This window comes from Rousettus aegyptiacus, unplaced genomic scaffold, assembly GCF_014176215.1.
Source record: "Rousettus aegyptiacus isolate mRouAeg1 unplaced genomic scaffold, mRouAeg1.p scaffold_m13_p_7, whole genome shotgun sequence".
Taxonomy (NCBI): Eukaryota; Metazoa; Chordata; class Mammalia; order Chiroptera; family Pteropodidae; genus Rousettus; species Rousettus aegyptiacus.
The window spans coordinates 71309385-71330970 of NW_023416310.1; the positions used below are offsets into that span (position 1 = coordinate 71309385).

The 21586-nt window shown below is 65.6% G+C and overlaps 1 protein-coding gene across 1 annotated transcript in view; it reads left to right on the top strand.

Moving 5' to 3' along the window:
• The window catches only part of SDK1 (sidekick cell adhesion molecule 1), a 308508-nt gene that overhangs the window by 239333 nt on the left and 47589 nt on the right, over positions 1–21586 (top strand). Inside the window, exons 20-26 of the mRNA XM_036225179.1 lie at positions 2426–2524; positions 4938–5129; positions 7281–7402; positions 16765–16874; positions 18275–18425; positions 18973–19210; positions 20811–20926. Coding sequence (XP_036081072.1) covers positions 2426–2524; positions 4938–5129; positions 7281–7402; positions 16765–16874; positions 18275–18425; positions 18973–19210; positions 20811–20926 — 1028 coding nt within the window. The remainder of the gene's footprint in view (positions 1–2425; positions 2525–4937; positions 5130–7280; positions 7403–16764; positions 16875–18274; positions 18426–18972; positions 19211–20810; positions 20927–21586) is intronic.

Below are 21586 nucleotides of genomic sequence, written 5' to 3' on the forward strand. Positions count from 1 at the left end.
CGGCCATTTCATCAAGCCCTGTCCTGTGGCGTCTGTCATAATTACAGTTGATCAACTGGCTGATTCACTTATCCGTCCATCCCACATACAGACGCAGGTCTGGACTTACATTCAGATGCTTGTGCAGCCCCTCTTAGGTGGGTGGTAGCCCCCTGGGTGCTGACGGGGTCGCGGAGAGAAGCAAGCACGGCCTCTGCCTTTAAAGCCCCGAGCCTCGTCAGACACGCAGGGCTGTGACCGAGGCCAGTCCCCTGAGGAAGCGGGTCCCCAGACGCGGCTGCGGTGGCCCAGGGAAGAGCGGCAGACAACGCCTGGGGGAGGCGGTGAGTCTCGCAGGGATGAAATTGAATTCGACCCTGATAAATGAGCTTCGCATGCAGAAAATGGATGAGGACATCCAGGCAGGAGAAACAGGGCCCACAAGGCAAGGAGAGCCGCAGAGCGTGAGGAAGCAGGAGGGGTTAGCGCAGCGTCGCGACGGCGGGAAGGAGCCTCGAGGGACACGCCGCGGGCTGGCCGGGGGGCCTCGGCCGCCAAGCTCAGGCCACTGGGTGGCCGGTCAGGGCCCGAGGCCACAGGATTCCCATTCCGGTGTCACCCGAGGACACCTGCGGTTCAGAAGCGGCGTCCGGGGCTTGCGCCGGTGGACTGGGGATCGAGGTGAGGGGGTCTGGGAGGAAGGCAGGACGTGAGCGAGCCCGCGTCCAGGCGGGGGAGTCAGCGCTGGGGGGCTCCAGGGCTGCCGCGGACAGCGGGGGCCGGCGAGATCCCGGAGAGGGCCGGGGTTCTCTCGGGGGACTTGGCACGCTTTGGCTGTGGACCGGGCAGGCGGTGATGCCAGCAAGCAGACCGGGGTGTCGGGCGTCGGGGAGGCCGCGGCGTCAGCGTGCAGAGCCTGTGGGACTCGGCGCACGTGCTCGGTGGCAGCAGAGTCCAGAGGAGTCTCTTGGGGGACCCGGCAATTGGTGATCGGGATCTTATCTTCCAAGAAACGGTGGGGATACAGCTGAGTACGTGGCCGAGCCACACGTGGACATCCCTGACGTCGGTTCTGCCTCAGTGTCCGGGGTGCGAGGTCCGTGGCCGCTGAAGCCACCCACGTGGATGAAGTCGCTCTGGGAGTCAGGAGGGCGACCTGTGTGGGGGGCCCGAGAGATGGGACCACGGGCCGGGCCGGGGCCGGCTGGGCTGGGAGGGGCTTCGTCTTCGGGCCTCGGAGTGCTGGCGGTACTGGCGGGCGCCGCACCGGGCCTGGGGACCGGGGAGCGGTCACACCCCGTCACCACGCGGGCCGCCCCCCGGGGGTCAGGTGCGGAGCAGCCAGGGCCCTGAACCGAGGAAGGCTGGAGTGTGGGGTGGGGTCAGAACCCCCTGGACGGCCCTGCGGTCCCCACGGCCGACCCACTCTCTGCCCCGCGGTCCCTCTGGGACAAGCGGGCGGCCCTCGTGCTGGGCGGAGCTCTGCACTTCATGGCCGCGCAGGCTCAGAGCGGGGCCGCGGGGTCCTGCTGGCTCAGGGGTCCCCGGCCTGGGCCTCCTCAGCCTTGTTGTGGCCGCTCAGGCGTTTTCTGAGCTGCCGTTCAAAGTGACAACAAGCTCACGTCGGAAAGGACTCTGTATCCCGGCGGCGTGACGCTGACCCCTGGCACTGACCACAGCAGCCAGTGCCGGGCAGCTCTGCGGTGCCGGCGGCGTGCGACCTGCTTTCACGCCGAGTGAAATGAAAGCTCGCGCAGTGAGCCATTGTTATTTCCCCGTTTCACAGATGAGCGAACTACGTCTAAGGCTTCGAGAGTCGAGTAGTTGCACAGCCATCGGCGGTGGAGCTGGCCCCGAGCCCAGCTGGCTGCGGCCTGAACCCGCAGCTGGCGCTGCCCCCGTGCCGGGGTGGGGCACAGGGACCCCCCGAGCATTTATGCTGAGCTTTCTCACGTCCCATCCTGCACCCATGGGAGCCCCGGGAGAGCGCGTGGGCGTGTGGAGCCGGGAATTCTAGATCAGGCGTGGCCCCTGGCCAGGTGTGGGCCGGCCCTGCCTCTGGCCGCGCCCCTCATCCCGGCTTCGCCAGTGCCCAGAGCCGCACCCAGGCCCGGCACGTGGCTGCGAGGCGCGTCCGGGGCGCTGGTGCCAGCGGCTGCCGTTCGGCCTCCCGTCGGGTCCCTCCGATCAGATCAGAGCGCGGGGAAGGCGGAGAGGAGCCGGTGCGCGCCCCCTGCCGCCAGCCTCCGGCTCTGGGTGGCGGGGACGAAGCCGCGGCCAGACGCCTTTCGCACCCCGAGTTCCCTCCGGGCGTTTGCCGTCGGCCCCTGAGGCATTCTGGCCTGGCCGACACCTCCCAGCTAGAACTCCGCCCCCCCCACCCTGCCGAGATCTGACTGAAAGAGAAGGGGCCGTTGCATTAACAGTGACTGTTTTTAATTGCCAGGACCAGGAGCTGTGGGGCATCTGAGTTTCACAGAGATTCTGGACACTTCTCTCAAGGTCAGCTGGCAGGAGCCCCTGGAGAAAAACGGCATCATTACAGGTAAGAGTCCCTGTGTCCCGAAAAGGAAACGTGGTGTTTGCCCCAACAGAGAGATGGGTGTAGCTCCAGAAGAACCGGCCGACAGCGTGGGCACGTGCCTGTGGCTTCGGTGGGGCGACGGGCCAGGGGGCAGCGGGCAGGGCCTCGTCCCCGCACCCGGACCCTGCCGCCCGGAGCCCCGCCCCCGCGTGGGCTGCAGCCCCCAAGTTTGGAGACTCCCCTCCTCCCGTCACCCTCGCGAAGCTCTGCAGCCTCTGATCAGGGGGAGCCAGTGACAGCCAGACTGAACGATGGCGTCCGGCCCGGTGCACTCGTGGCGGAGGGCAGAGCGGGAGGCGACCCCCCCTTATCCAGCAGACTGAGCGCCTACTACGTGCAGGCCCCTCGCCAAAGTGCCGCGGGTCGGGCGCCTACGACACTCAGCCCCGCCTCGGCGTGAGACGAGGGCAGGACGCCGGGCTCCGTGCCCTCCCGCTGCGCCCTGGGGGCCGGTGGGCGACACGGGGCAGTGGGGGCCGGGCCGAGGGTGCTCGGGGCGGGCCGAGTCCCAGGGCCAGTGGCCGAGGCCTTTCCCGGCGTCTCGCTGGGCCAGAGGTGGCCTCGGACGCCCATCTGTCCCCCCGGCGTGCACGTCCCCTCCTCCGGGGCCAGGACACCTGGCCGGCCGTGTGACCAGCAGGGCGGCCTTGCCCTCTGAGCCCGGCCCGCCCGTCCAGAACACACACACGTCACTCTCGTCCAGAACCTGGAAGCCCACGTTGTGACCATGGACGGAGCCCCCGCCCACGGCCGAGCGGTGGCGGCCAGCGTGACACCCTGTGCTCTCAGCAGCCACGCGGCTTCGTGAACGCGCCTCCGCGCTCACATGCGACAGGCTGCTGCTGGCTGTGGGGCTCGCGTTGGAAGCTCTGGCTCGCAGAGCCCGAGCCAGGCGGGACCCGGGCCTTCGTCTGGCCTTGGACAGCGCCGTGAACGTGGCCGAGCCCGTGAGGCTGGGACGGACGCCTGCACTCTCTGGGAAGGGCCACCGAGGGGCGAGGCTCTTCCTCGGTCTCACTGGGCGTCTCTCCCATCGGCCCCCGGTGACCCCGGCCCTCAGCGACGCTCTCCCTGGCCCCGGGCTCTCCGCCCCCACGGACAGGTCAGCGTCCCGCGGATGGACCTGGTCTGGGGCTGGCAGCACCACGCAGGCCGAGGCCGGCCTTGGCGAAGGTCGAGGCCTTGGGGGGCGCAGCCACGTGGCCATGTCTGTCCACACGGCTGGCCCGGAGCGCCGCCAGGAGACACGGCGTGGCGCCCTCGGCCGCCATCGCTGCCATCACGGCCATCAGGGCCTGCACCTGAGGCCGGCCGCCCGCGGGAAGCCACCTGCAGCCCGCTCAGGCCGGCCGCGCCCCGCGCCCCGGGCCCCGCGCCCCGCGCCCCGCGCCCCGCCGGAGCTGGGCGGGAGGAGAGCGCGCGGCCGCCGCCCCCTCCGCTCATGGGGAACCCCAGCACCTGCCCCGCTCCCGCCGCAAACGCTGACTTACGAGCGCCGGGATGCAGACGGACAGTTCGTGATTGGATGCACGGCTTCCTCGTGGACAATTTACTTCAGATCAACAGAGAATTATTTCTGAAGCTCCCTCGGTCGTTCGTCTCAGTTAGGCCGCCGTGGAGCAGGCGGGGGGCCCTGCCCCCTGCTCGTCCCCCCACCCCATGCTGGCTGGAAGGGGGATGCTCCCGGGCCGGGGCTCCCTCCTCGGTCCACCTCTGACGAGACGCTCCACCGGCCATTCTCTGATCACGCCAGCGCCCTCCGAGGGGTCTCGGGGCTGGCGGGGTCCGTCCTGTCTGGGCCCAGGTCAGGTGGAATCCCAGGCTGAGTGAATCATGACTCTGAGGCCCCGGGGGGTGGGCGGGGCGCAGGGAAAGGTGGGTCTCCGCAGGAAACGGGGTCCGGGGCCCAGACCTGGAGGCCAGGCTCGTGCGCTCGGGAGGGGGACGCGGCTCAAGGCAAAGCCCTCTGCGCGGCGGACGCCCGTCCCGTGCCCGTTTCCCGGAGGAACGGGAGTGGGGTCCCACCAGTCAGTTGCGACTGGGAGCAAACTGTGGTTTGGGGTGCCGTGTTTTGGGGTGCCGCGTAACGAAAACGTGAGCTTACAGACGGAAGTGCTGCCGAGACGCAGCCACAGGCTGAGGAGAGCAGGTGAAATCGCGCACGGCAGGCCGGCCGGCCGCATCCCTCACGCGGTCCACGCGCCCGCTGCCAGGGTCCCCAGAGAGGCACGGGCCGCCGTCCCGCGGCTCGCTCTGCCGCGTGGGGACGGGCCCCACGGCCTGAGGGCTCTCGGGGGCCCAACTGCGAGGCCCCCCGGCCGCGGCCGCTCACAGAGGCGCCGCCAGGCCCGGCTAACCTGGGGTCGCTCCGCAGGCTACCACGTCTCCTGGGAGGTGTACGGGAGGAACGGCTCGCGGCTCACGCGCACCCTCAGCAACGCGACGCGCGAGTACAAAGTCCAGGGCCTGTCCTCCCTCACCACCTACACCATCGACGTGACCGCCGCCACCGCGGCCGGCGCCGGCCCGGCCACCTCGTCCACCATCTCGTCCGGAGTGCCGCCAGGTCAGTGGGGGACACCCCGGGGGCCCTGCTCGCTCCCCGTGGAGGCTCTGGGGCTCGGGGGGCTGGCGTCTCTGCGCAGATGCCGCCGGGGCCTTTGAAAGGGGGGGGTGTCGGCTTCCTGCCGAGATGCTTGGGGGTGAGCCTCGCTCCCCTGGTCGTGGCTCGCCCGTCCCGTGGGAACGGCCGGGGCAGGGAGGAGAGTGTGCGAGGAGGGGACGTCCCCGCCGGGCCGCCTGCCGCGGCCGGTGTCCTGGCTGCCGTGGGCGTGGGGGCACCTGCCGTCACGTGCTTTAAATTCAGACCGTGTTCTCAAATGTCCAGCTTTGGGAAACTGCCATTCACCTTTTTCTCTCCAGTTTTCAAGTTTATGTTGGAAATGGAAGTGCCCCTCCCGGGAATTCACAAACACCCGTGAGAAAGCCCGTGGCACTCTCAGGTCGACTTTGAAATTAAAGCTGTAGGCCTCTCGCCGTTTAAAAACCGTCAATGCCTTTCTGTGGCCTTTGAGAAAGCCATGCCCGCCTCTCTCGTAAGGGCCTGAGGGCCCCTCCTGAGCCCGCACGAAGCCCGCCTGGCGCCCCCTGCCCCGCTCCAGCCTTCGCAACCCCACCACTCCTCAGGGGGGCAATGCGCCTGATCCGAGGAGGGTGCAGAGCCAGTGCGGCACACGCAGGGGAAAGACCCCCCGGCTGAGCGAGCTCACGCTCGCCACCGCCCCTCACGGCCCTGGGCCCCCGGCTCGGCCCGGCGGGACCACGGTGCCCTCGCCACCTCACAGAGCTTTCTGGAAGCCGTTAGACCCAGCCTGCCGGCAGCTGTCCGGTGACAGACGGGCGCCGCGTCCGCTTGCCGAGCCGGGGCCCCGCACTGCCGCGTGCCGCAGCCACTGGGGTGCTACGCGCCGTGGCGGCCGCAGCCCGGGCCCCTCCCAGTCGGGGCGAGGCCGGGGGTCGGCCTGTGGCACGGGTCCTCAGCTGGCACTGAGGAGCTGGTTGGGGCCGCACTTTGAGGCAGGCATTATTAGTTTTTAGGCATTTACAAAATAAGTGTATTCTTTTAAGGAAGAAATCGTTTTCTTACAGAAGATACACTTTACTGCATGTGCATAGCCCGTTCCCAAAGCACATGTTTAAAACGCTGTTAGTGCTTTAGTAGCGAGGTGCCGAGACACGCGGTCCCACGTGGCGGAAGCCCCTCGCCCGCCGTGACCGCGGGTGGCGTGGGAGCATGTCCACGCGTATGGGCAGGTTTTCCCGGGGACGGTTTGCACACGGGCCAGCGGGGCAGGGCCGGCTGGCCGGGGCCGGGAGCACACCTTCCCCCAGCGTCGCGTGGCCAGCGCTGCTCTGGGCTGCGGCGTAGGGCCGGGGGGGCAGGGTCCAGCTGTCCCGCGGGCACCTGGCCGCCAAGGTGAACGGGAGCCCGGGAGTCCCCGTCACGTCATCCAGGCCAGATCGCCTGTAGCTGAGGTTGACCCTGGGGCGGCCCCTGCTCTCTGAGCACTGGCCGGCCGCAGGACCGTGTTGGCGACCCCTTGAGGTGTCCAGAGCCTGCTAGCTGTGCTCGAGGGTACACCCGTTCATGACTGAGGGGCCGCTTTAAGAAGCCACGGAGCTGAAAATGTGAAGAGTCACTGTCCTTCGATTTAAACATTTTCTGCTTCAGATTCATTAAACTTGATGTGGGAAGGACCCTGGGACCCTAGAGCCCCTGCCGGTGCCGAAGCTGAGCCACTCACCAGAGCGCATTATTGTCCCTGCTCGGGCCTGAGCCGGGCAGCCCCCCCCCCCCGGGAGCCGGCAGCGGGGAGCCTGGGCCCCGCGTCCCTCCCCCTACCCGCCGTCTTTCTCTCGCCTGCTGCTGTCACCTGGAGCTCACAGGACTCCACTTCCGAGTGGCACGGCCTCCCTGGGGGCGGAGCCCGGACGCCCTCCCCTCATTTAGGGGCTTAGGAGGTGACCCTGGGGAGGTACGGAGCACGCCACGGTCGCGTTTCTGCAGGAGCTGTGCCTCTCGCGTCCGCGGTGCAGGACACGAGTTTTTCCCAGGCGTAACCGCGTTGGGAAGACACTCGGCCGCGGACGTGCGCGTGAGCTTCCTCAGGCGTGCGAGAACTCACGTCTCTGCCTCTCCTCTCCCTCTTCTCGCCAGAGCTGCCGGGCGCCCCGTCCAACCTGGTCATCTCCAACATCAGCCCTCGCTCCGCCACGCTCCAGTTCCGACCGGGCTACGACGGGAAGACGTCCATCTCCAGGTGGATCGTGGAAGGGCAGGTGCGTGCGCTCGAGCAGGCCGAGGGCGGGGTTAGTGGCTGGAGCTGCTGGCGGGCGGAGGACGCGGCGGCCGTGTCTGGCGGGGAGCCAGAGGCCGGGACAACTGGGGTGCGGGGGACAGGACGCATTTTCAAAATCCTGTGTAAGTTGTGACTGTTCTGTCGCATTGCTAGTTGTCGTTAATCTCTCACTCTGCCTGCTTGGCAAACCTTATCGTAAGGACATGTAGAGAAAAGCATAGTGTACGTCGGGTTTGGTACTATCTGGGGTTTCAGGCACCAGTCGGGGCCTCGGACGTATCCCCAGGGATAAGGAGAAAGACGGGGTTCACGTGCAAGCCGTTCTAGCACCTGCAAGTCCATCGAGGTAGCTGAGCAAGCTCCCTCAAGAAGTCGGGAGCGCGAGGGGAGGCCCGGCTGCGAGCTGTGCCAGCTGCGGCGTGGGCGGCAGGCGAGCCCGGTGTCCTCGAGGGCCCCCTGCTCAGGAGCGTCGCTGGGCCCCAAGCCAGGCGGGGACACCGCCGCCTCCCCCACCTCCCGGTCAGCGGGCCTAGTGCGGGGGGTCCGGGAGCGTCGCCGGCTTCGCCAGGCGGACGTGACGCGCTGGGCGCTCGGCAGCTCCTCTGCACCCCCCCGCCCTCCCCTCTCCCCCCCTCCCCCCCCCCGTCTGCTTCAGGACTCTGTCCCGCCACCTTTTCGTTTGCGTTTTTGGCACGAAGCTCCTTTAACGAACCAAAAAGAAAGAGACCAATAGAGCGCACTCCCGTGACCCGTGACCCGTTTTCGTCTGTCCTGTATCTAGACTTGTCCGGCCCCTTCCTTCTGCTGCTGGGCTGTTCCACAGCACATCCCGGAGCACGGGGAAGCGCGCCGCCAGGCTTTCAGCGCGTGCTTCTAACATACACGTGCACTCGGCCATGCGACGTCACCATCGTAATGATAAGCGCAAGAAGCCAGACTCGTAATTTCAGTAGATGCGCCCTGATTCCATTTTCGTGAAGTTCCACAACAGGACAAAGTCACCTTCGGTGTTAACGTTCTCGTCTGCGCCGTCGGGGGCGGGGAGAGTGACCGGCCAGCCTTGGGGCTAAGAACGTTCTCCCTTGGCCCGGACCTGTGCCGCGCCCGTGAGCTCCCCGGTGCGTCCACCCGCGGCCTGTGCACTTGTCCGCTGGTCTTGTTTCCGTGACATCTGGCACTGTAACAGGGGTTCTTCCTCTCATAGTTGCAATACCACCGTCACACCTAATTAACAACATCCGTTAACGTCGTCTTAAGTTAGACCTCGTTCAGGTTTCCCCAGACTTTTCAAAAACATCTTTTTACTCTGGTTTTGGTGAAAACAGGATTCACGCGAAGTTCACACTGTGCCTTTGGCTGTCATGTCTCTTAAATCGTTTAAAAAATTTTATCAGCTTTCTCCGGGTGTGATTGGCAGATGATGAGCTTCGCGGATTTAGAGCGTACCGTCTGGTCAGTCCTGCCTTAGATGTCCATGTCCACACACCTGTGGAACCCTCGCCATCAGGACGGTGACACGGCCATGACCCCCGAACGGCCCCTGTGCCCTTCGTAGCCCCTCCCGGGGGCTCCCCCCCCCCCCCCGACAGCCACTCGCCCGCCCTGGCGCCCATAGATCGAGTCTCTCCTCACCCAGACCCTGCCCCTCTGTTCCCGGGGCCGCAGCCTTGTTAACGAACCCGCCACTTGCCCCGTGGGACGTCCTTCTTAGAGCTGTGCCCCCCCACTTCCTCGCCCCTCGGCCCCATGCCTCCCGTAGCCTGGGACTTCGCCCCAGGACCTCATCCGACTCTCCCCATCACTGCCGCCGCCGTCACTGGGCCCACGTCCCAGGCGGCACTGTGTGCTTCCGACCGCAGCACGTCGGGGCTCAGTGCCCCGGTCCCACCCGTGGGGACGCCGCGACTGAGCCCCAGCCTGGCCCCCACCTCGTCACCTCCTCCTCCAGCCTTGTAGCGAAGGGCCTGATTAAGTGTTTTCCCAGGGTAGTCAAAATGGTCATTTTCTATCAGTCCTCCCTCCCTAGCTGGAACTCTGGGCAGACGCGCCTCCCCTCCGCCCTGGGCGGGTGGCCGGGCACGGGCGGGCGGGGTTCACGCTCCCCAGGTCCCTGCACCTCCCAGCTTCCAGGGCGTTGTTTCTGCCCTCGCGATGCGGGAATTTCCGGCTCCGCCCCTCTCCCCCTCCCTGGGCCCCGTCGTGAAGGCGTGGGTTCTGACGCGCTCAGTGCGTTTCAACCACCACAGCCATTATTCCTGTCGAAGCTGAAACTGACCCCCGCTGGCCGGTGGGCAGCCCTCGTGTCCTGTGCCCTTGGACACTTGCACCCCGATCTTTGCCGGCGGCCTCGCTGTCTGATGGGACGGGACACCCTACTATCCTCTTGTGCCTTCCCGCCCCCGGCTCACACCGGGCCCCCCCGCCAGGGGCCTCGGGTCCCGTTACCGTCACGTGGCATTGGAAGGCCGTGACCTGGGCACTCCGGGTGGGGGAGGGGGGCCGCGTCCACTGCTGGCCGTTGCTTCTGGACCTTCGCCGTGGCCAGCGAGGGGGGCGCGCATGTTTCTGAAACATGAGTTCATACCGATATTTCCAGTTCGGATTTAAGATCACGTTGAATTTGTACCTTACCCTTTCCCTTGCACTAAAATTGTGTTTTTTAGAAACATTAACGTAATTGTTTATTTACCCTACTACTATATAAAGAGTTTCAAAATAGGAATTTCGGTGGCTCCGCTACCAGTAAGCCGCTGAGTGCCATTTAAGTGTTTGTCCTGAAATCATCACACTACAGATGAACAGTCAAAAGAGCGAATTTGGAGCTTATGTCACCAACTTAATACCGAATTAGATGCATTCATTTCAGGGCTTTTGTTTTACTCACTTGCTTCGATCTCCATTGATTGCCTTCTTTAAAAATCACTTTACCTCCTAACAAATCAGCAAAACATTGTCACCGTGATTCCTTATTGAGCACGAAACTTACCTGCGTGATCTCAAAGGTGCGTTTAGAGACGTGTGTGCTTGCCCCTCGCTCTTCCCCGCCGCCTCCCCCCAGAACCCCCACTTAAGGTCTGGGGTTCGCCCTCCCCGTTTTACTCCGCACAAGCAGCTGCACGCATCCCTGCCCCCCTCGCCCGGCCTGCTGCCCCGGCCTTTCTCCCGCCGGCCTGGCGGCCCGAGGCTCCCTCCTCCGTGGCTAGAGCGCCCCCCGCCCCCCGCGGCCTTCCCTCGTGTGGGGCAGTGTCACCGTGGATGCAGATAAAACTGTTTCCATTTCGAAGATGGAAAGGGAGAAAAAGCCCACTTAGTACTCATTTGTGCATAATGGTAGCCATTTTCTTAAAAGGAGCTGTTACAGAGAGTGTTATGGGCTAATAAAATCGAGCGCTCGACTGCCAAGTGCTGCTGTCTCAGTAACTGAGGACGAGAGGAGAGGCGCTCAGGGCCTCAGGGCCCACGCGGAAGGCCCTCGGGGTGCCCGAGGTGGCCCCGCAGCACGCACGGCGGCGTCACCTGGAGTGACGCGTTCCTCGGAGAAGCCGGGTGTGGAGGGACATTCTCTGTCTCGCGAGGGGCCAGATCCCAGGTGGCGATGGATGGCGGGGTGAGCACACCACCCCCCAGCCAGGCGCGGATGGGCCTCCTGCCCCTAGGCCTGAGGCCCCACCTGCCGTGAACGCCTCCTCGCAGCCAGCCCCAGGGGAAGCCCGGGCTGCAGTGGGTGGGTGCCCTGCTGTCTCCTACACAGGTGGAAGCCCACGCCCCCCGCTGTGTCCCTCTGAGCTGGAGCTGCCCCCACTTTTAAAGCCCAGTGTGCAGCCGGGACTTCTGGGTGGTGGCGGTCCCCTCCCCCTCCGGCTGGACTCACTTCGTCCCCACACCTTCAGCCTCTCCTGCACCCCGGGCGCTCACTGCGGTCCAGCCCTGCGCAAAACCGGGGCCTCGGGCAGGAATGAAAAGCCGTCCGCCTGCGGCAGGTAGGAAGGACTCAGGAAGAAAGGAGCTGCCGAGGCCTGGCGACGTCCCCACCCCAGAGGCAGAAGCCGTGGGCCCAGGAGGTTCCGATTGTGGATTCCTTTTGAAAACCGGCGTGTGCCTGAGAAACAAGCAGCCCTCCTAAAGGGTCGCTCTAAATCGTCACGTTCCCGTGTCTGTATTTTCAGTGATTTTTTCCTCTCCTTACGAGTCTGTGAAAGTGGCATAAATTCAGTGATGTCCAGGCTTAGAAACATGGGGAGTTCCCCGTAGTGAGACACTCGGGTCCTCAGCAAGGCCCTCATTCCACGACCCAGTGCTCCATCCCGACCTGGGCCCGGCAGCTTGCAGGACGGGACCGACCGGGCCCTGCAGGGTGTGTATGGCCGCAGCCGGGTCGGCGGAGGGGCAGGCTGTCAGAGCAGAGCGCCAGGCGGCGCGTCGGGCACGAGCCGTCGTCCAGACGTAGGCGCGTCCGTGCGCGCTGGCCGTTGGCACGGAGGGGAGGACCAGGGCCTGGCAGCCAGGCACACAGGGACCAGGCGCGTGGGGACCAGGTGCGAGGCCCCGCCCGGCCGCGGTCTCCTGTTGGCATAGCAACAGCGCAGGACAGCGTGGGCGTGGCGCCCACACACGTGAAGCACTTAGTGAGCGGGGGCACAGGGCACCGGCAACGTCGGTGTGGCCTGGCCTCAGAGCAGGCTGCTGGGGCCGGTGTGGCCTTCCGCAGAAAGACGCGTCCCGGGGGCCTGGGCTGACCCGGGAAAGCCCCTGGGGGGCGAGCGGGCCCCGGGGCAGGCCTGGCCGAAGCCGAGTCCCGCAGGGGCGGCTTGGTCAGGGGGCTGAGCCCCCAGGAGACGGGGTCCGCAGCTCAGAAGCAGGCCCTCGCCCCTGGGCCAGAAGCCGGCTCGCCCCAGTGCCCAGTGTGTCCGCTGGGAGCCAAGCTCTGGTGCTTAGAATTCACCCAAACGGAGCCAAGAAACCCCGCAGCCGGAAGGATGCCCCTCCCGGCGCCGCCCGGCCTCCGCTGCCTCCGTCCTGGAGAAGCACGTTCTCGGTGTCTTCCCCCGCCCGCCGGCTGCCGGTCGCCTCTGGCGGGGGCAGATCCGAGGGTGTCCCTCCTGCGCCGCCGTGGGCCAGGCTGGTTCTATCTCGTGGCCTCGACCCGGAGCAGAGCCGGGGCTGCTGACGGCTGGTGGCGTCTCCTCCTCCTCCCCTCACAGCTGGATGTTACGGCCGCCGCGGCCCTTTGGATAACGATCTGTCAGCTTTTCACTTATACTAAACCCGGACACAACTGAATGTCTTTTTCATAACATGAAGAGAAAGACTGACATTCTGTCTGAATCGCCTGTCTCGAATGCATAGGAGAGCTGTCACCGGCTCTAACGGCGTCTTCGGTAACGACGCGGCCACCTGGTACGTCTGCCGGGCCGGCGGCTTCTTCCCTCGGGACGCTGCGCCTCCCGAGCGGCCGGCCGGGCACCGAGGCGACGAGGGACAATGAGGTTCGCCGTTTGCCTGGCCGTCTGTCGCGGCCGCCTCACAGTGACTTCCGCCCTCCGTCCCTCAGCCGGCGTGGGCGACCTCTGCAGGGCGAGGAGTCCGAAGCGGCCTTTCTGTTCATTAGTCTGTCAGATCCTTTTAGGCCCTATTATGGGACTTTTAGAAATACCCATGAGGAGAAAATGCTGCAGTCCAAATGGCAGCTCAGGTAGGACCGAGAGAAGCGTCTTACTGCACATACCATTTTCAAGAAGCAGCGGTCAGTGTGCGTACAGACCACAACTGCCAAGCCAAATTAAGGTGCACAAGTCACAGGCCCGTTCTCTGCGAGGCCTGCTCCCAGTCTCTCTCCCTAATTCTGATTTGCCTGTCGGATTCGTTTTTCCGGTCATTAGTTTTTACAGTTTTTCCATTCAGTCGTTCGTTCATCAAGCGAACGTTTATGAAACACCTGCAGTTTGATCGGTTTCAGGTTTTGTGCTACGTGCTAGACCATGGACATGAAAACCTACTCGTTTCTGCCTCCGGAAAGTCATAGTTGGGGGGTGGGGGTGGAAGGGCGATCGAGTGTACTCTGAAGACGGGTACGGATGAGACTTGTCCTGACAAATGCTGCTGAGACAGCGCCGGAAAGCCAGCGAGTCACCGGGGCAGTCAAGGAAGGCTCCGCGTAGGAGGCGAGGCTAGGCCGGGCCTTGAAGGGCGCACGGCGAGCGCCTTGGCGGGGAGGCTGGCGCTCCGAGCCGAGAGGGCCGCTCGGCGAAAGGCGTAGAGTGAGGGGTGGCGTGGCGCCTGGTGCTTTAACACTCGACTTTTATGTTTGTTCGGATTACGGTGAGGCTGACAGACGGGAGATGACGCACGGAGGAGACAGTTTGTTCCTCGCAGTTCCGGGGGGCGGGGGCTGGGGTGCCACCCGGGGCCACACGGGGGAGCACCAGGGCGGGCCGGGGGCAGGCTCGGGACCGGCTGGTGTGGGTGGCTCCATGGCCTCGGCACAGGTCTGCCCTGCTCGTCAGGTCCCCGGATAAGAGGGCCGGTGGCCAGTGGCCGGGCTGTGAGCCCACTGAGGAGGGGTGGGCGGCGCGGCCCAGGCTGGGACTCAGACGTCACCTGGCCGCCAGGAGCAATGAGGCCACGCAGTCTGAGGTGGCCTGTGCAGGGACACCCCGTGCCAGCAGGAAGGACGCCGTCACTGAGGGAGACAAAGGCGGGCGCCAGGGCGGACCTGAGGGAGACCTCGTTTTGGGGTCAGTGGGGACAAAGGAGGAACCAGAGAGGCGGCAGCTGGACGGCCAGAGGGGACCCAGGGACCCTGGTGTCAGAGACGCCCCCAGAGCGTGTTTAAGTGGGGGGACGCACGTCATTGCCCTGTGTTGCTGCTCCTGAAGACAGGGAGTGGTTGAACGTAAATAAAGAACGGACTGCGAGGCCAGGAGCGGGAGGGGCGGGGACCCAGCGGGGCACGGGAGAGACCGGGTGCTGGGAGGACCCCGCAGCGGACGGTGCAGGCCCCGCGGCCTCAGGGACTGGCCCTGGGCTGCGCTCACGCGGCCTGCCGGTGCCCCAGCTGTCCCCTTCCCCCGAGCCGGCTCTCCGGAGGCCTCAGTGGCTCAGCCTGGGGCCACCGCTCAGGAGCAGAGGGGCCGCGCTCCCGGCAGGCTGCTTGGCCTGCAAGTTTTCCTGCTGACTCTGGGTTTCGGCCCAGAGGGAGCTCTCGGCTCGGCCTGCGCAGAGCCCGCTCTCCGAGCGCGGCTACCGCCCCTGGGCTCAGCATGGAGGGAGCCTGCCTCCCGCCCCCCGCTGCGCCTCCTCTGTCTGCAGAGACCTGTGGGGTGAGGCGGGTGACAGGCCGGGGGGTGCTGAGCTCAGGGCTGTCGCACAGCCACAGGCGAGCGCTGGAGGTGCTGCCTACAGCCGGCTTCCCGGGGTCACAGCCGAGGCCCCTCCCACTGCAGAGGCTTCCCCAAGGCCGGCGACCGAGGGGTGACTTGGGGAGGCTGGCCGGCTCTGCGACCCCAGGCGGCCAGTGTCCACACAGCCCAGCCTCGCGGCCAGCTGGTGCCGGATGTGGGCGGGTGAGGCCGGCGCCCTCGGGCAGCACGTCCTGGGGCCTCGGGACTGCGGCCCCCGATGGCGCTGACGCCACCGCCCGCTGAGTAGGGCTTGACACGTGTGGCGGTCCGCGTTTGCTCTAAGCTTTGCCAGGCGCCGTCCGTTAGCTTTCAGTGGGGAGGAAGCCCCCCAGCCCAGATTCCCCATGCAGTGCCGTTCACTTCAGCTTCAAAGAGTCTGCGGCCAGCTGTGTCCAGTGCGTCGTTCGCAAACAGCCAGTTTCTAGAACGCTCTGTCGTGATGGTCCTAAAACCTGAGTGGGGCAGAGGGGCCCAGCGAGGGCTCCGGCCGTGCCCGGGAAGAAGCCTGGTCTCCTCAGATCGGACTGCAAACCTTTTGTTGTGGAAGTTCAAGTTTTCACGCAGAGGTCTGCATCTAAAATTACATTTTCAGTAACAATTTGCTTCTGGGGCTGAGTGTGAGAACCCATTTCGAGTGCTGGTTTTGAGCTCGTGCGTGGTTCACCGTGAAGCCGACAGGTCGGGCCTCGGGCTGGGCCGTGGAGCTCGGGGGAACCGCGAGTACGACCCTGAGCCCGCCTCGGGGGCGCTCGCGGGGCAAAGTGGCGTCGCGTGTGGCGAGACCTGCAGCGGGGCCGGGCAGGCGGAGCCCATGCCGAGCGCAGCGGGCAAACGACGTCCGGAAAGGGCCGGAGAGTAGGGTCCTCAGGCTTCAGCCACGTGGTCCCTGCTGCTAGCCACTACGGGGCCCCGTGTAGGAGCGCAGAGGCGGCCACCGGCAGCCCAGACCCCCGAGCATGGCCACGTCCCAGCGAACCCGGATCCCAAGGGCGGAGTGGGCGGACGCGGCCGCCGCCGTCCGCAGACCCAGCCCGGGCCCGTTCGGGAGGCCTGCCTGCGGCCGCCCTGTGTAAGACGGGGCCGCGTTCGGCTGTCCCCTCACGGTCTGGCCGGACGCCGCGTCCTGGGCGCTGACATGCAGGTCCCGGGGGCAGAGGGTGCGGCCGCGTCGCCCGTGCACTGCAGCCCCTCCCGGGACGGCCCCCTCCTGCCCCCTCGCTCCACGGGTCCCTGGAACCAGCCTGACCGCCCCGCCGGGCGCAGAGGAGGAGCAGGAGGGGCGGGAAGGCCCTTGAGAGGCGCAGGGGTCAGAGGCTACGCGACGCCTTCCGGGGTAACAACACAGGCAGGGCAGGTGGAGCCAGGCGCCCCCTGCCCCGCCCCGGGCTGGCCGACGGTGGGCACCCAGCCACGTCCAGGTCCTTCGCGTGGGCGGGCGGCAGGGCCGTGTGGCCTTGGCATTGCGGTCCACTCAGCAGAAGAAAGCCCTGCAGGCGGCCAGCGGTCACCCCTTAGAAGGCAGCTCCAGGAGAGCCGTCCCTCCTCGGGGACCGTCCTCCTTCCCTGGGGAGACCACAGGGAGAGGCGCCTCCTGCCGGCACAGCCACGCCCCCCTCCCGCTCCAGAGCGCCACCTGGGCCCTGGAGCAGGCGCCCCACACCCCCCTCCCCCGCCGCCGGCACCCCCAGCGCCCTCCCCTGCGGGCTTCTCCATCCCGCATGCTTCATGAAACGGAGTCACACGTGGCTTTTGGGGTCTGGCTTCTCACACGTGACGTGTTTTTGAGGTGCATCCACACTGCGGCACAGGGCACACTCCTCGGGGGGGCTCGTGGCTGGGAGACACGCAGGCGCCCAGGGGCTGGCCGCATGGACTCGGCCACAGGCCGCAGCCCCACCCTGCGCTCGTCCGGCCGCCCAGCCTCTGCACCCCGTCTCTGCAGGTGGGCGCCATCGGAGACGAGGAGGAGTGGGTCAGCCTCTACGAGGAGGAGAGCGAGCCCGACGCCCAGACGCTGGAGATCCCCAACCTCACGCCCTACACACACTACAGGTGAGGGGCCGCGGCAGGCCGCGCGCGTCTGTCTGCAAGAGCAGGGCCCGTCCTGTGCACGTGAGTGACGCACTTCCGAGTGGCCGCAGCAGTGAACGGACCCTGTTGGAGCAGGAGTCACGGGCGGGAGCTACCCCGAGGGAGGTGGCCGCCCGCAAGGCTGGTGACAGGCGTCTGTAGGCGCCGGCTGGAAAGACGCCCGTGGGCGTGGCTTGTCACCGTGCAGAGACGTGGCCCTTGACAGATCTCCGTGGCCGCCCGGGGCTTGAACGCGTGAACAGAGCACCGCCCCTCCCCAGTGACCGCGGCCAGTCTCGCTACGCGAGCGCCTCCCGGGCCCCTCACCCTTTCGCTTCTTGATCCTGAAATGTAGCCGGGCCGTAAATCCTTGGCCTTGACCGGGGCCGGCGTGACCGAGAGCTGCCGGAGGTGTCATAACTTCCCGTCAGCTCGTCGAAGGCGATGCGGTTTCTCGTTACTGCCACACGTGGGGTCGGGGGTGGGACGGCGTCTCGGGAGGAACCGGTTTCAGCCCCGCGCCGAGGGTCGGGCCGTTTTTAAACCTGACGAGAGAGGCCGGTGCGTTTTCACGCCCCCTCTGAGATCAGGGCAGTCGAAGGGCGGACCACACACTCGCTTCCAGAAGAAAACACTTAGCCTAGAACGAGCTGCTGGGCTTCGAGACCGAGGGAAGCCGTCATCCGAGATCAGAAACCGCGACTGGAGAGCCGAGCCCCCGCCTTAAGTCCCTGTGCGTCCAGCAAGCCTGTCCCAAATGTGTGTTGGTGCCGAGGGTGTTTTTCTTGAGCACAAGTTCAGATCCAATAGCTGTAGCTGTAAACCTAGAAGAGACGGACCTGGGAATGGGGACACGGGCTCCGCGAACACCCAGCCCCACCCTCGCTCTACAGACCGGGCGGCGGCGAGGGCTGCTGCCCAGAGTGGTGTCCGTGGCCCTGGGCCCCGGGGCCGCCACTGCTCTCCTGAGCCCAGGGGGACCGGGGCGTGGCTGCCCGGCCATGAGACGGGCACGGGGCGTTCACAGCTGTCGTTTGGGGTGACATTCCAGCGCTTCCGTGCGGTGAAACAGCTGCCTGAACTCTGAGCCCTGAGACCACCCTCCGCCCGGGCCAGCCGGCTACAGCCAGCAGCAGGCTCCCCGGCCCAGGGCTGCCCACCCAGGCCCCCACCCGGGACACTGCGCGGCCGACTCGCAACACGTTTATCGCTCTGGGGCGTCTTTTGGGGAAAAGGGCCGCGTGTGTCATTTGCGTTTTCATTGAGACCAGGTGGCAAGAGAGGGACACGCAGGAGCCCCTGAGAGACCGGCGTGGGGCTCCCGCTCTGCCCCGCCCTCCCTGTCCCCCCCAAGCGTGACTGCCCCCTTGCTGCGCCCCCAGGTTCCGCATGAGGCAGGGCAACGTCGTGGGGACCAGCCCCCCCAGCTCCGCGTCCCGGGTCATCCAGACGCTGCAGGCGCCGCCAGACGCGGCTCCGACCAGCGTCGCCGTCAGAACCGCCAGCGAGACCAGCCTGCGGCTGCGCTGGGTGGTGAGTGGGGAGCGAGAGGGGCCGCAGGGTGCCGGGCGCGGGCGACCCCGCAGCCCGGGCGTTCTCAGCCACACCCTCCTTCTAGTCCACACTGATCTGGTCATTAAGCCGAAAAGTAGTGCGTTTCACAATTGGTGCTGGGCCTCAGGCCAGCCCAGGCCACATCATTAATCAGCAGTGTCACTCTCGGCTTCTTGGGGGGCGGGAGGGGGGGAGCCAAGGTGCTGCGGCCGGGCCCCTAAGCCCTTAAGCCAGGTCAACACGGAGCCAACGCTCAGGATCTGGAAGAGACCCCGCCTGACATTTAATCAGAACATTTCCCTACAAAATTAAGCCCAAACGCGTTAAAAGAAAATTACGTCCAGCCGAATTTATTGACAGGATTTCATTTAATTCACGGAAGAAAAGTTCTGGGGAAGTTTTAGAGTAAGGTTCCTCGGGATATGCCCCAGGGCTGTCCTCCACGCAGCCGGCCCCAGCGACAGGCCTGCGCGCCCTGGGCGGCAGGTCCGCGGCTTCAGCTCCCCGCGGCGGTGGCTCGTTGCAGCCCCTGCCTGACTCCCAGTACAACGGGAACCCCGAGTCGGTGGGCTACCGGGTGAAGTACTGGCGGCCGGACCTGCAGTCGCCGGCGCTGGCCCACGTCGTCCACGGCCGGCTGGAGCGGGAGTGCGCCATCGAGGAGCTGGAGGAGTGGACGGAGTATGAGCTGCAGCTGCAGGCCTTCAACGCCGTGGGCGCCGGGCCCTGGAGCGAGGCGGTGCGCGGACGCACGCGGGAGTCAGGTGAGACGGCCCCGCCCCAGCCCGCCTCTCTGGGGCAGTCTCTCACTGCAGGGGAGTCAGGTGAGACGGCCCCCCCCAGCCCCGCCCCGGCCACGCCTCCCTGGGGCAGGCTCCTTGCTGCAGGGGAGTCAGGTGAGAGGAGCCCCCCCACCCTGGGTCTCAGGCACCTCACTGCCCTCCCCACCTCGTCTGTGAGGCCGGGTCCGGCCCAGTCATCAGGCCAAGTCCAGGGCAATGGTGGCCATGCTTGGCTGGAGCCGCCTGCTGCTAACCTGAAATCTGCGATGAATTCCACCGGGGCTGGACTCAGTCACTGTTCAGTTAGGGGTAATTTTCACCATCAGTGATGAAACATAGACTCCGAGGCGTTCACCGCGCAGGGCGTGGGGCCTCCCCTGGGCGGCAGGTGTGGCGGGAGGGACTGTCCCCTGCGCTAAGGAGCAGGCCCTCGGGAGTCCAGTCACCCTGGCACAGCAGCGTGGTTCTCGCTGGGCAGTCCGAGGCCGGTGCTCGCGTTGGCGGGTGGGTGGTCTGCATGAGGGCTTCGGGTGGGGCGCTGTCCCTGCCCAGCGCACCCGGCTCCGCCGGCCTGTCCCTGCCCAGCGCGCCCAGCTCTGGCAGCAGTGGCAGAGGGCAGGAGCGGGGCCCTGGCACAGGCGACATGCGCCCGAAGCGCTGTGAGCACCCCGAGGTTCTGCGGGGCGGTGGCGCCTTCAGGCCGCCCGAGGGCTGTGCTTTGCTCTGTGAACGGGCACCACTGACTGCTGGGGACCTGCACATCCATCTTTTCTGGTCCCAGCGGTTCGAGGTTTAAATGGGTTGACAAGAAAATCAGAGAAGCAAATTGAGACCATCTGGAAGATAAAAGCCCTTGTTTTTAAAGACTGTTGTCTTTGCACACGCAAAATCTGGACCATTGCACATGTATCAAGACAAGTCAGTTCGGCGACATATGTCAACAGACGAGGGTGGGAACGTTATCTATGCGCACACGAGTCACGCAGCACAGCTTGAGTCCGCAGGCCCAGCTCGGCGCATAAAAGCGTCTCATTCAGATGTGGCATATGCGATTTTCTCTGGTTTTAGTCCCTCTCTTCCTCTGTCTGGAGCTGGGTGAATACTCCCTAGCCCGCCGGGTGGTTGTGGGGATTAAATGCGACGGATCTGAAGCCACGCAGCACAGGGACGTGCCCACCCCTCCCCTTCCTGCCGATGATGACACCCCTCTCTCAGCCCCACCGTCCCCCTCAGAGACCACCACGCTTCGGGGTACCGGTGGGCCGCAGTCTGCAGGGAGGCTTTCCCATCGAAAAGTCCGCAGGCCCCACAAGTGAATATAAAAACAGACCAAATGTACTTTCTTGCTGGGTGGACTCAGATAAAACTGAGCTCTTAAATACCCAGGACTTATGGAATTTGTTGCTAATATTAAAGAGATTTACATTTCTGTTATACCCTGGAGGTTTAATCCGACTGCTATGAAATGCTTAGAATACATCGCTGTTTTAAGGACAACTTCATTATTTGGGTAGAAATTGGCCCTTTATTTACAGAAGCCTTCAGACTTCGGGTGCCGACCTGTTTAACTCATTCTTTGCAGTTCCTTCTGCCGCTCCTGAAAACGTGTCGGCCGTGGCTGTCAGCTCGACCCAGATTTTACTGACGTGGGCTTCAGTACCTGAGCAGGACCAGAACGGGCTCATCTTGGGCTACAAGGTACGTGTTTACGGTGACCGTCCTTAGCTTAAGCCCTGAGGGCGCTACCACACGTCAGTCCGCCAGGCCAGCGAGCTCTCGTTTTCTCAGGGAGGGATGGCACCGGCCTGTCTGTCGCATGAGCTGTCTTATCTAAGCCTCGGTACAGTCCGGGGTTAGGCAGCGGTGTGACCCCCTCCACATAAATTAAACTGGGGTGCACACAGCAGCGCCTCCGCCCCGAGCCTGTTTCCCCACCAGTAAACGAGGGGGGAGGCAGGGCGGGCGCGAGAGAGACGCGGGTCGTTCGTGAAGTGGCCTCGCTCACAGCCAGCGCGGAGCAGGTGTTACCGGCGCGCATGCGCGTCTGCACAGGCGGCGTCACCGCCGCTGCGACCTGGGCAGTGGCGTCGCCGGGGGGAGCGGCCGCACACCCCCGGTCCCCGGAGCCACCGCGGGTTCGGTGTCCCGTGAGGGCAGGCCCCGCGCTCCGCTCCGCATGGCTCCTGGCCCCCACCCTGGGGACCCTGGGTGCCCCCTTCTAGCCGTTGGTGGCAGCGTCCCAGCGAGGGAAGTCGGGGACCAAAGCTGCACGGCGCGCCCCTGGCCCCGAGGGAACGCTCGCCCGTGCTGTTCGCAGAGCTTCCCTGAGGACCCTGCCACCTGTGGCCTTTCGGGGAC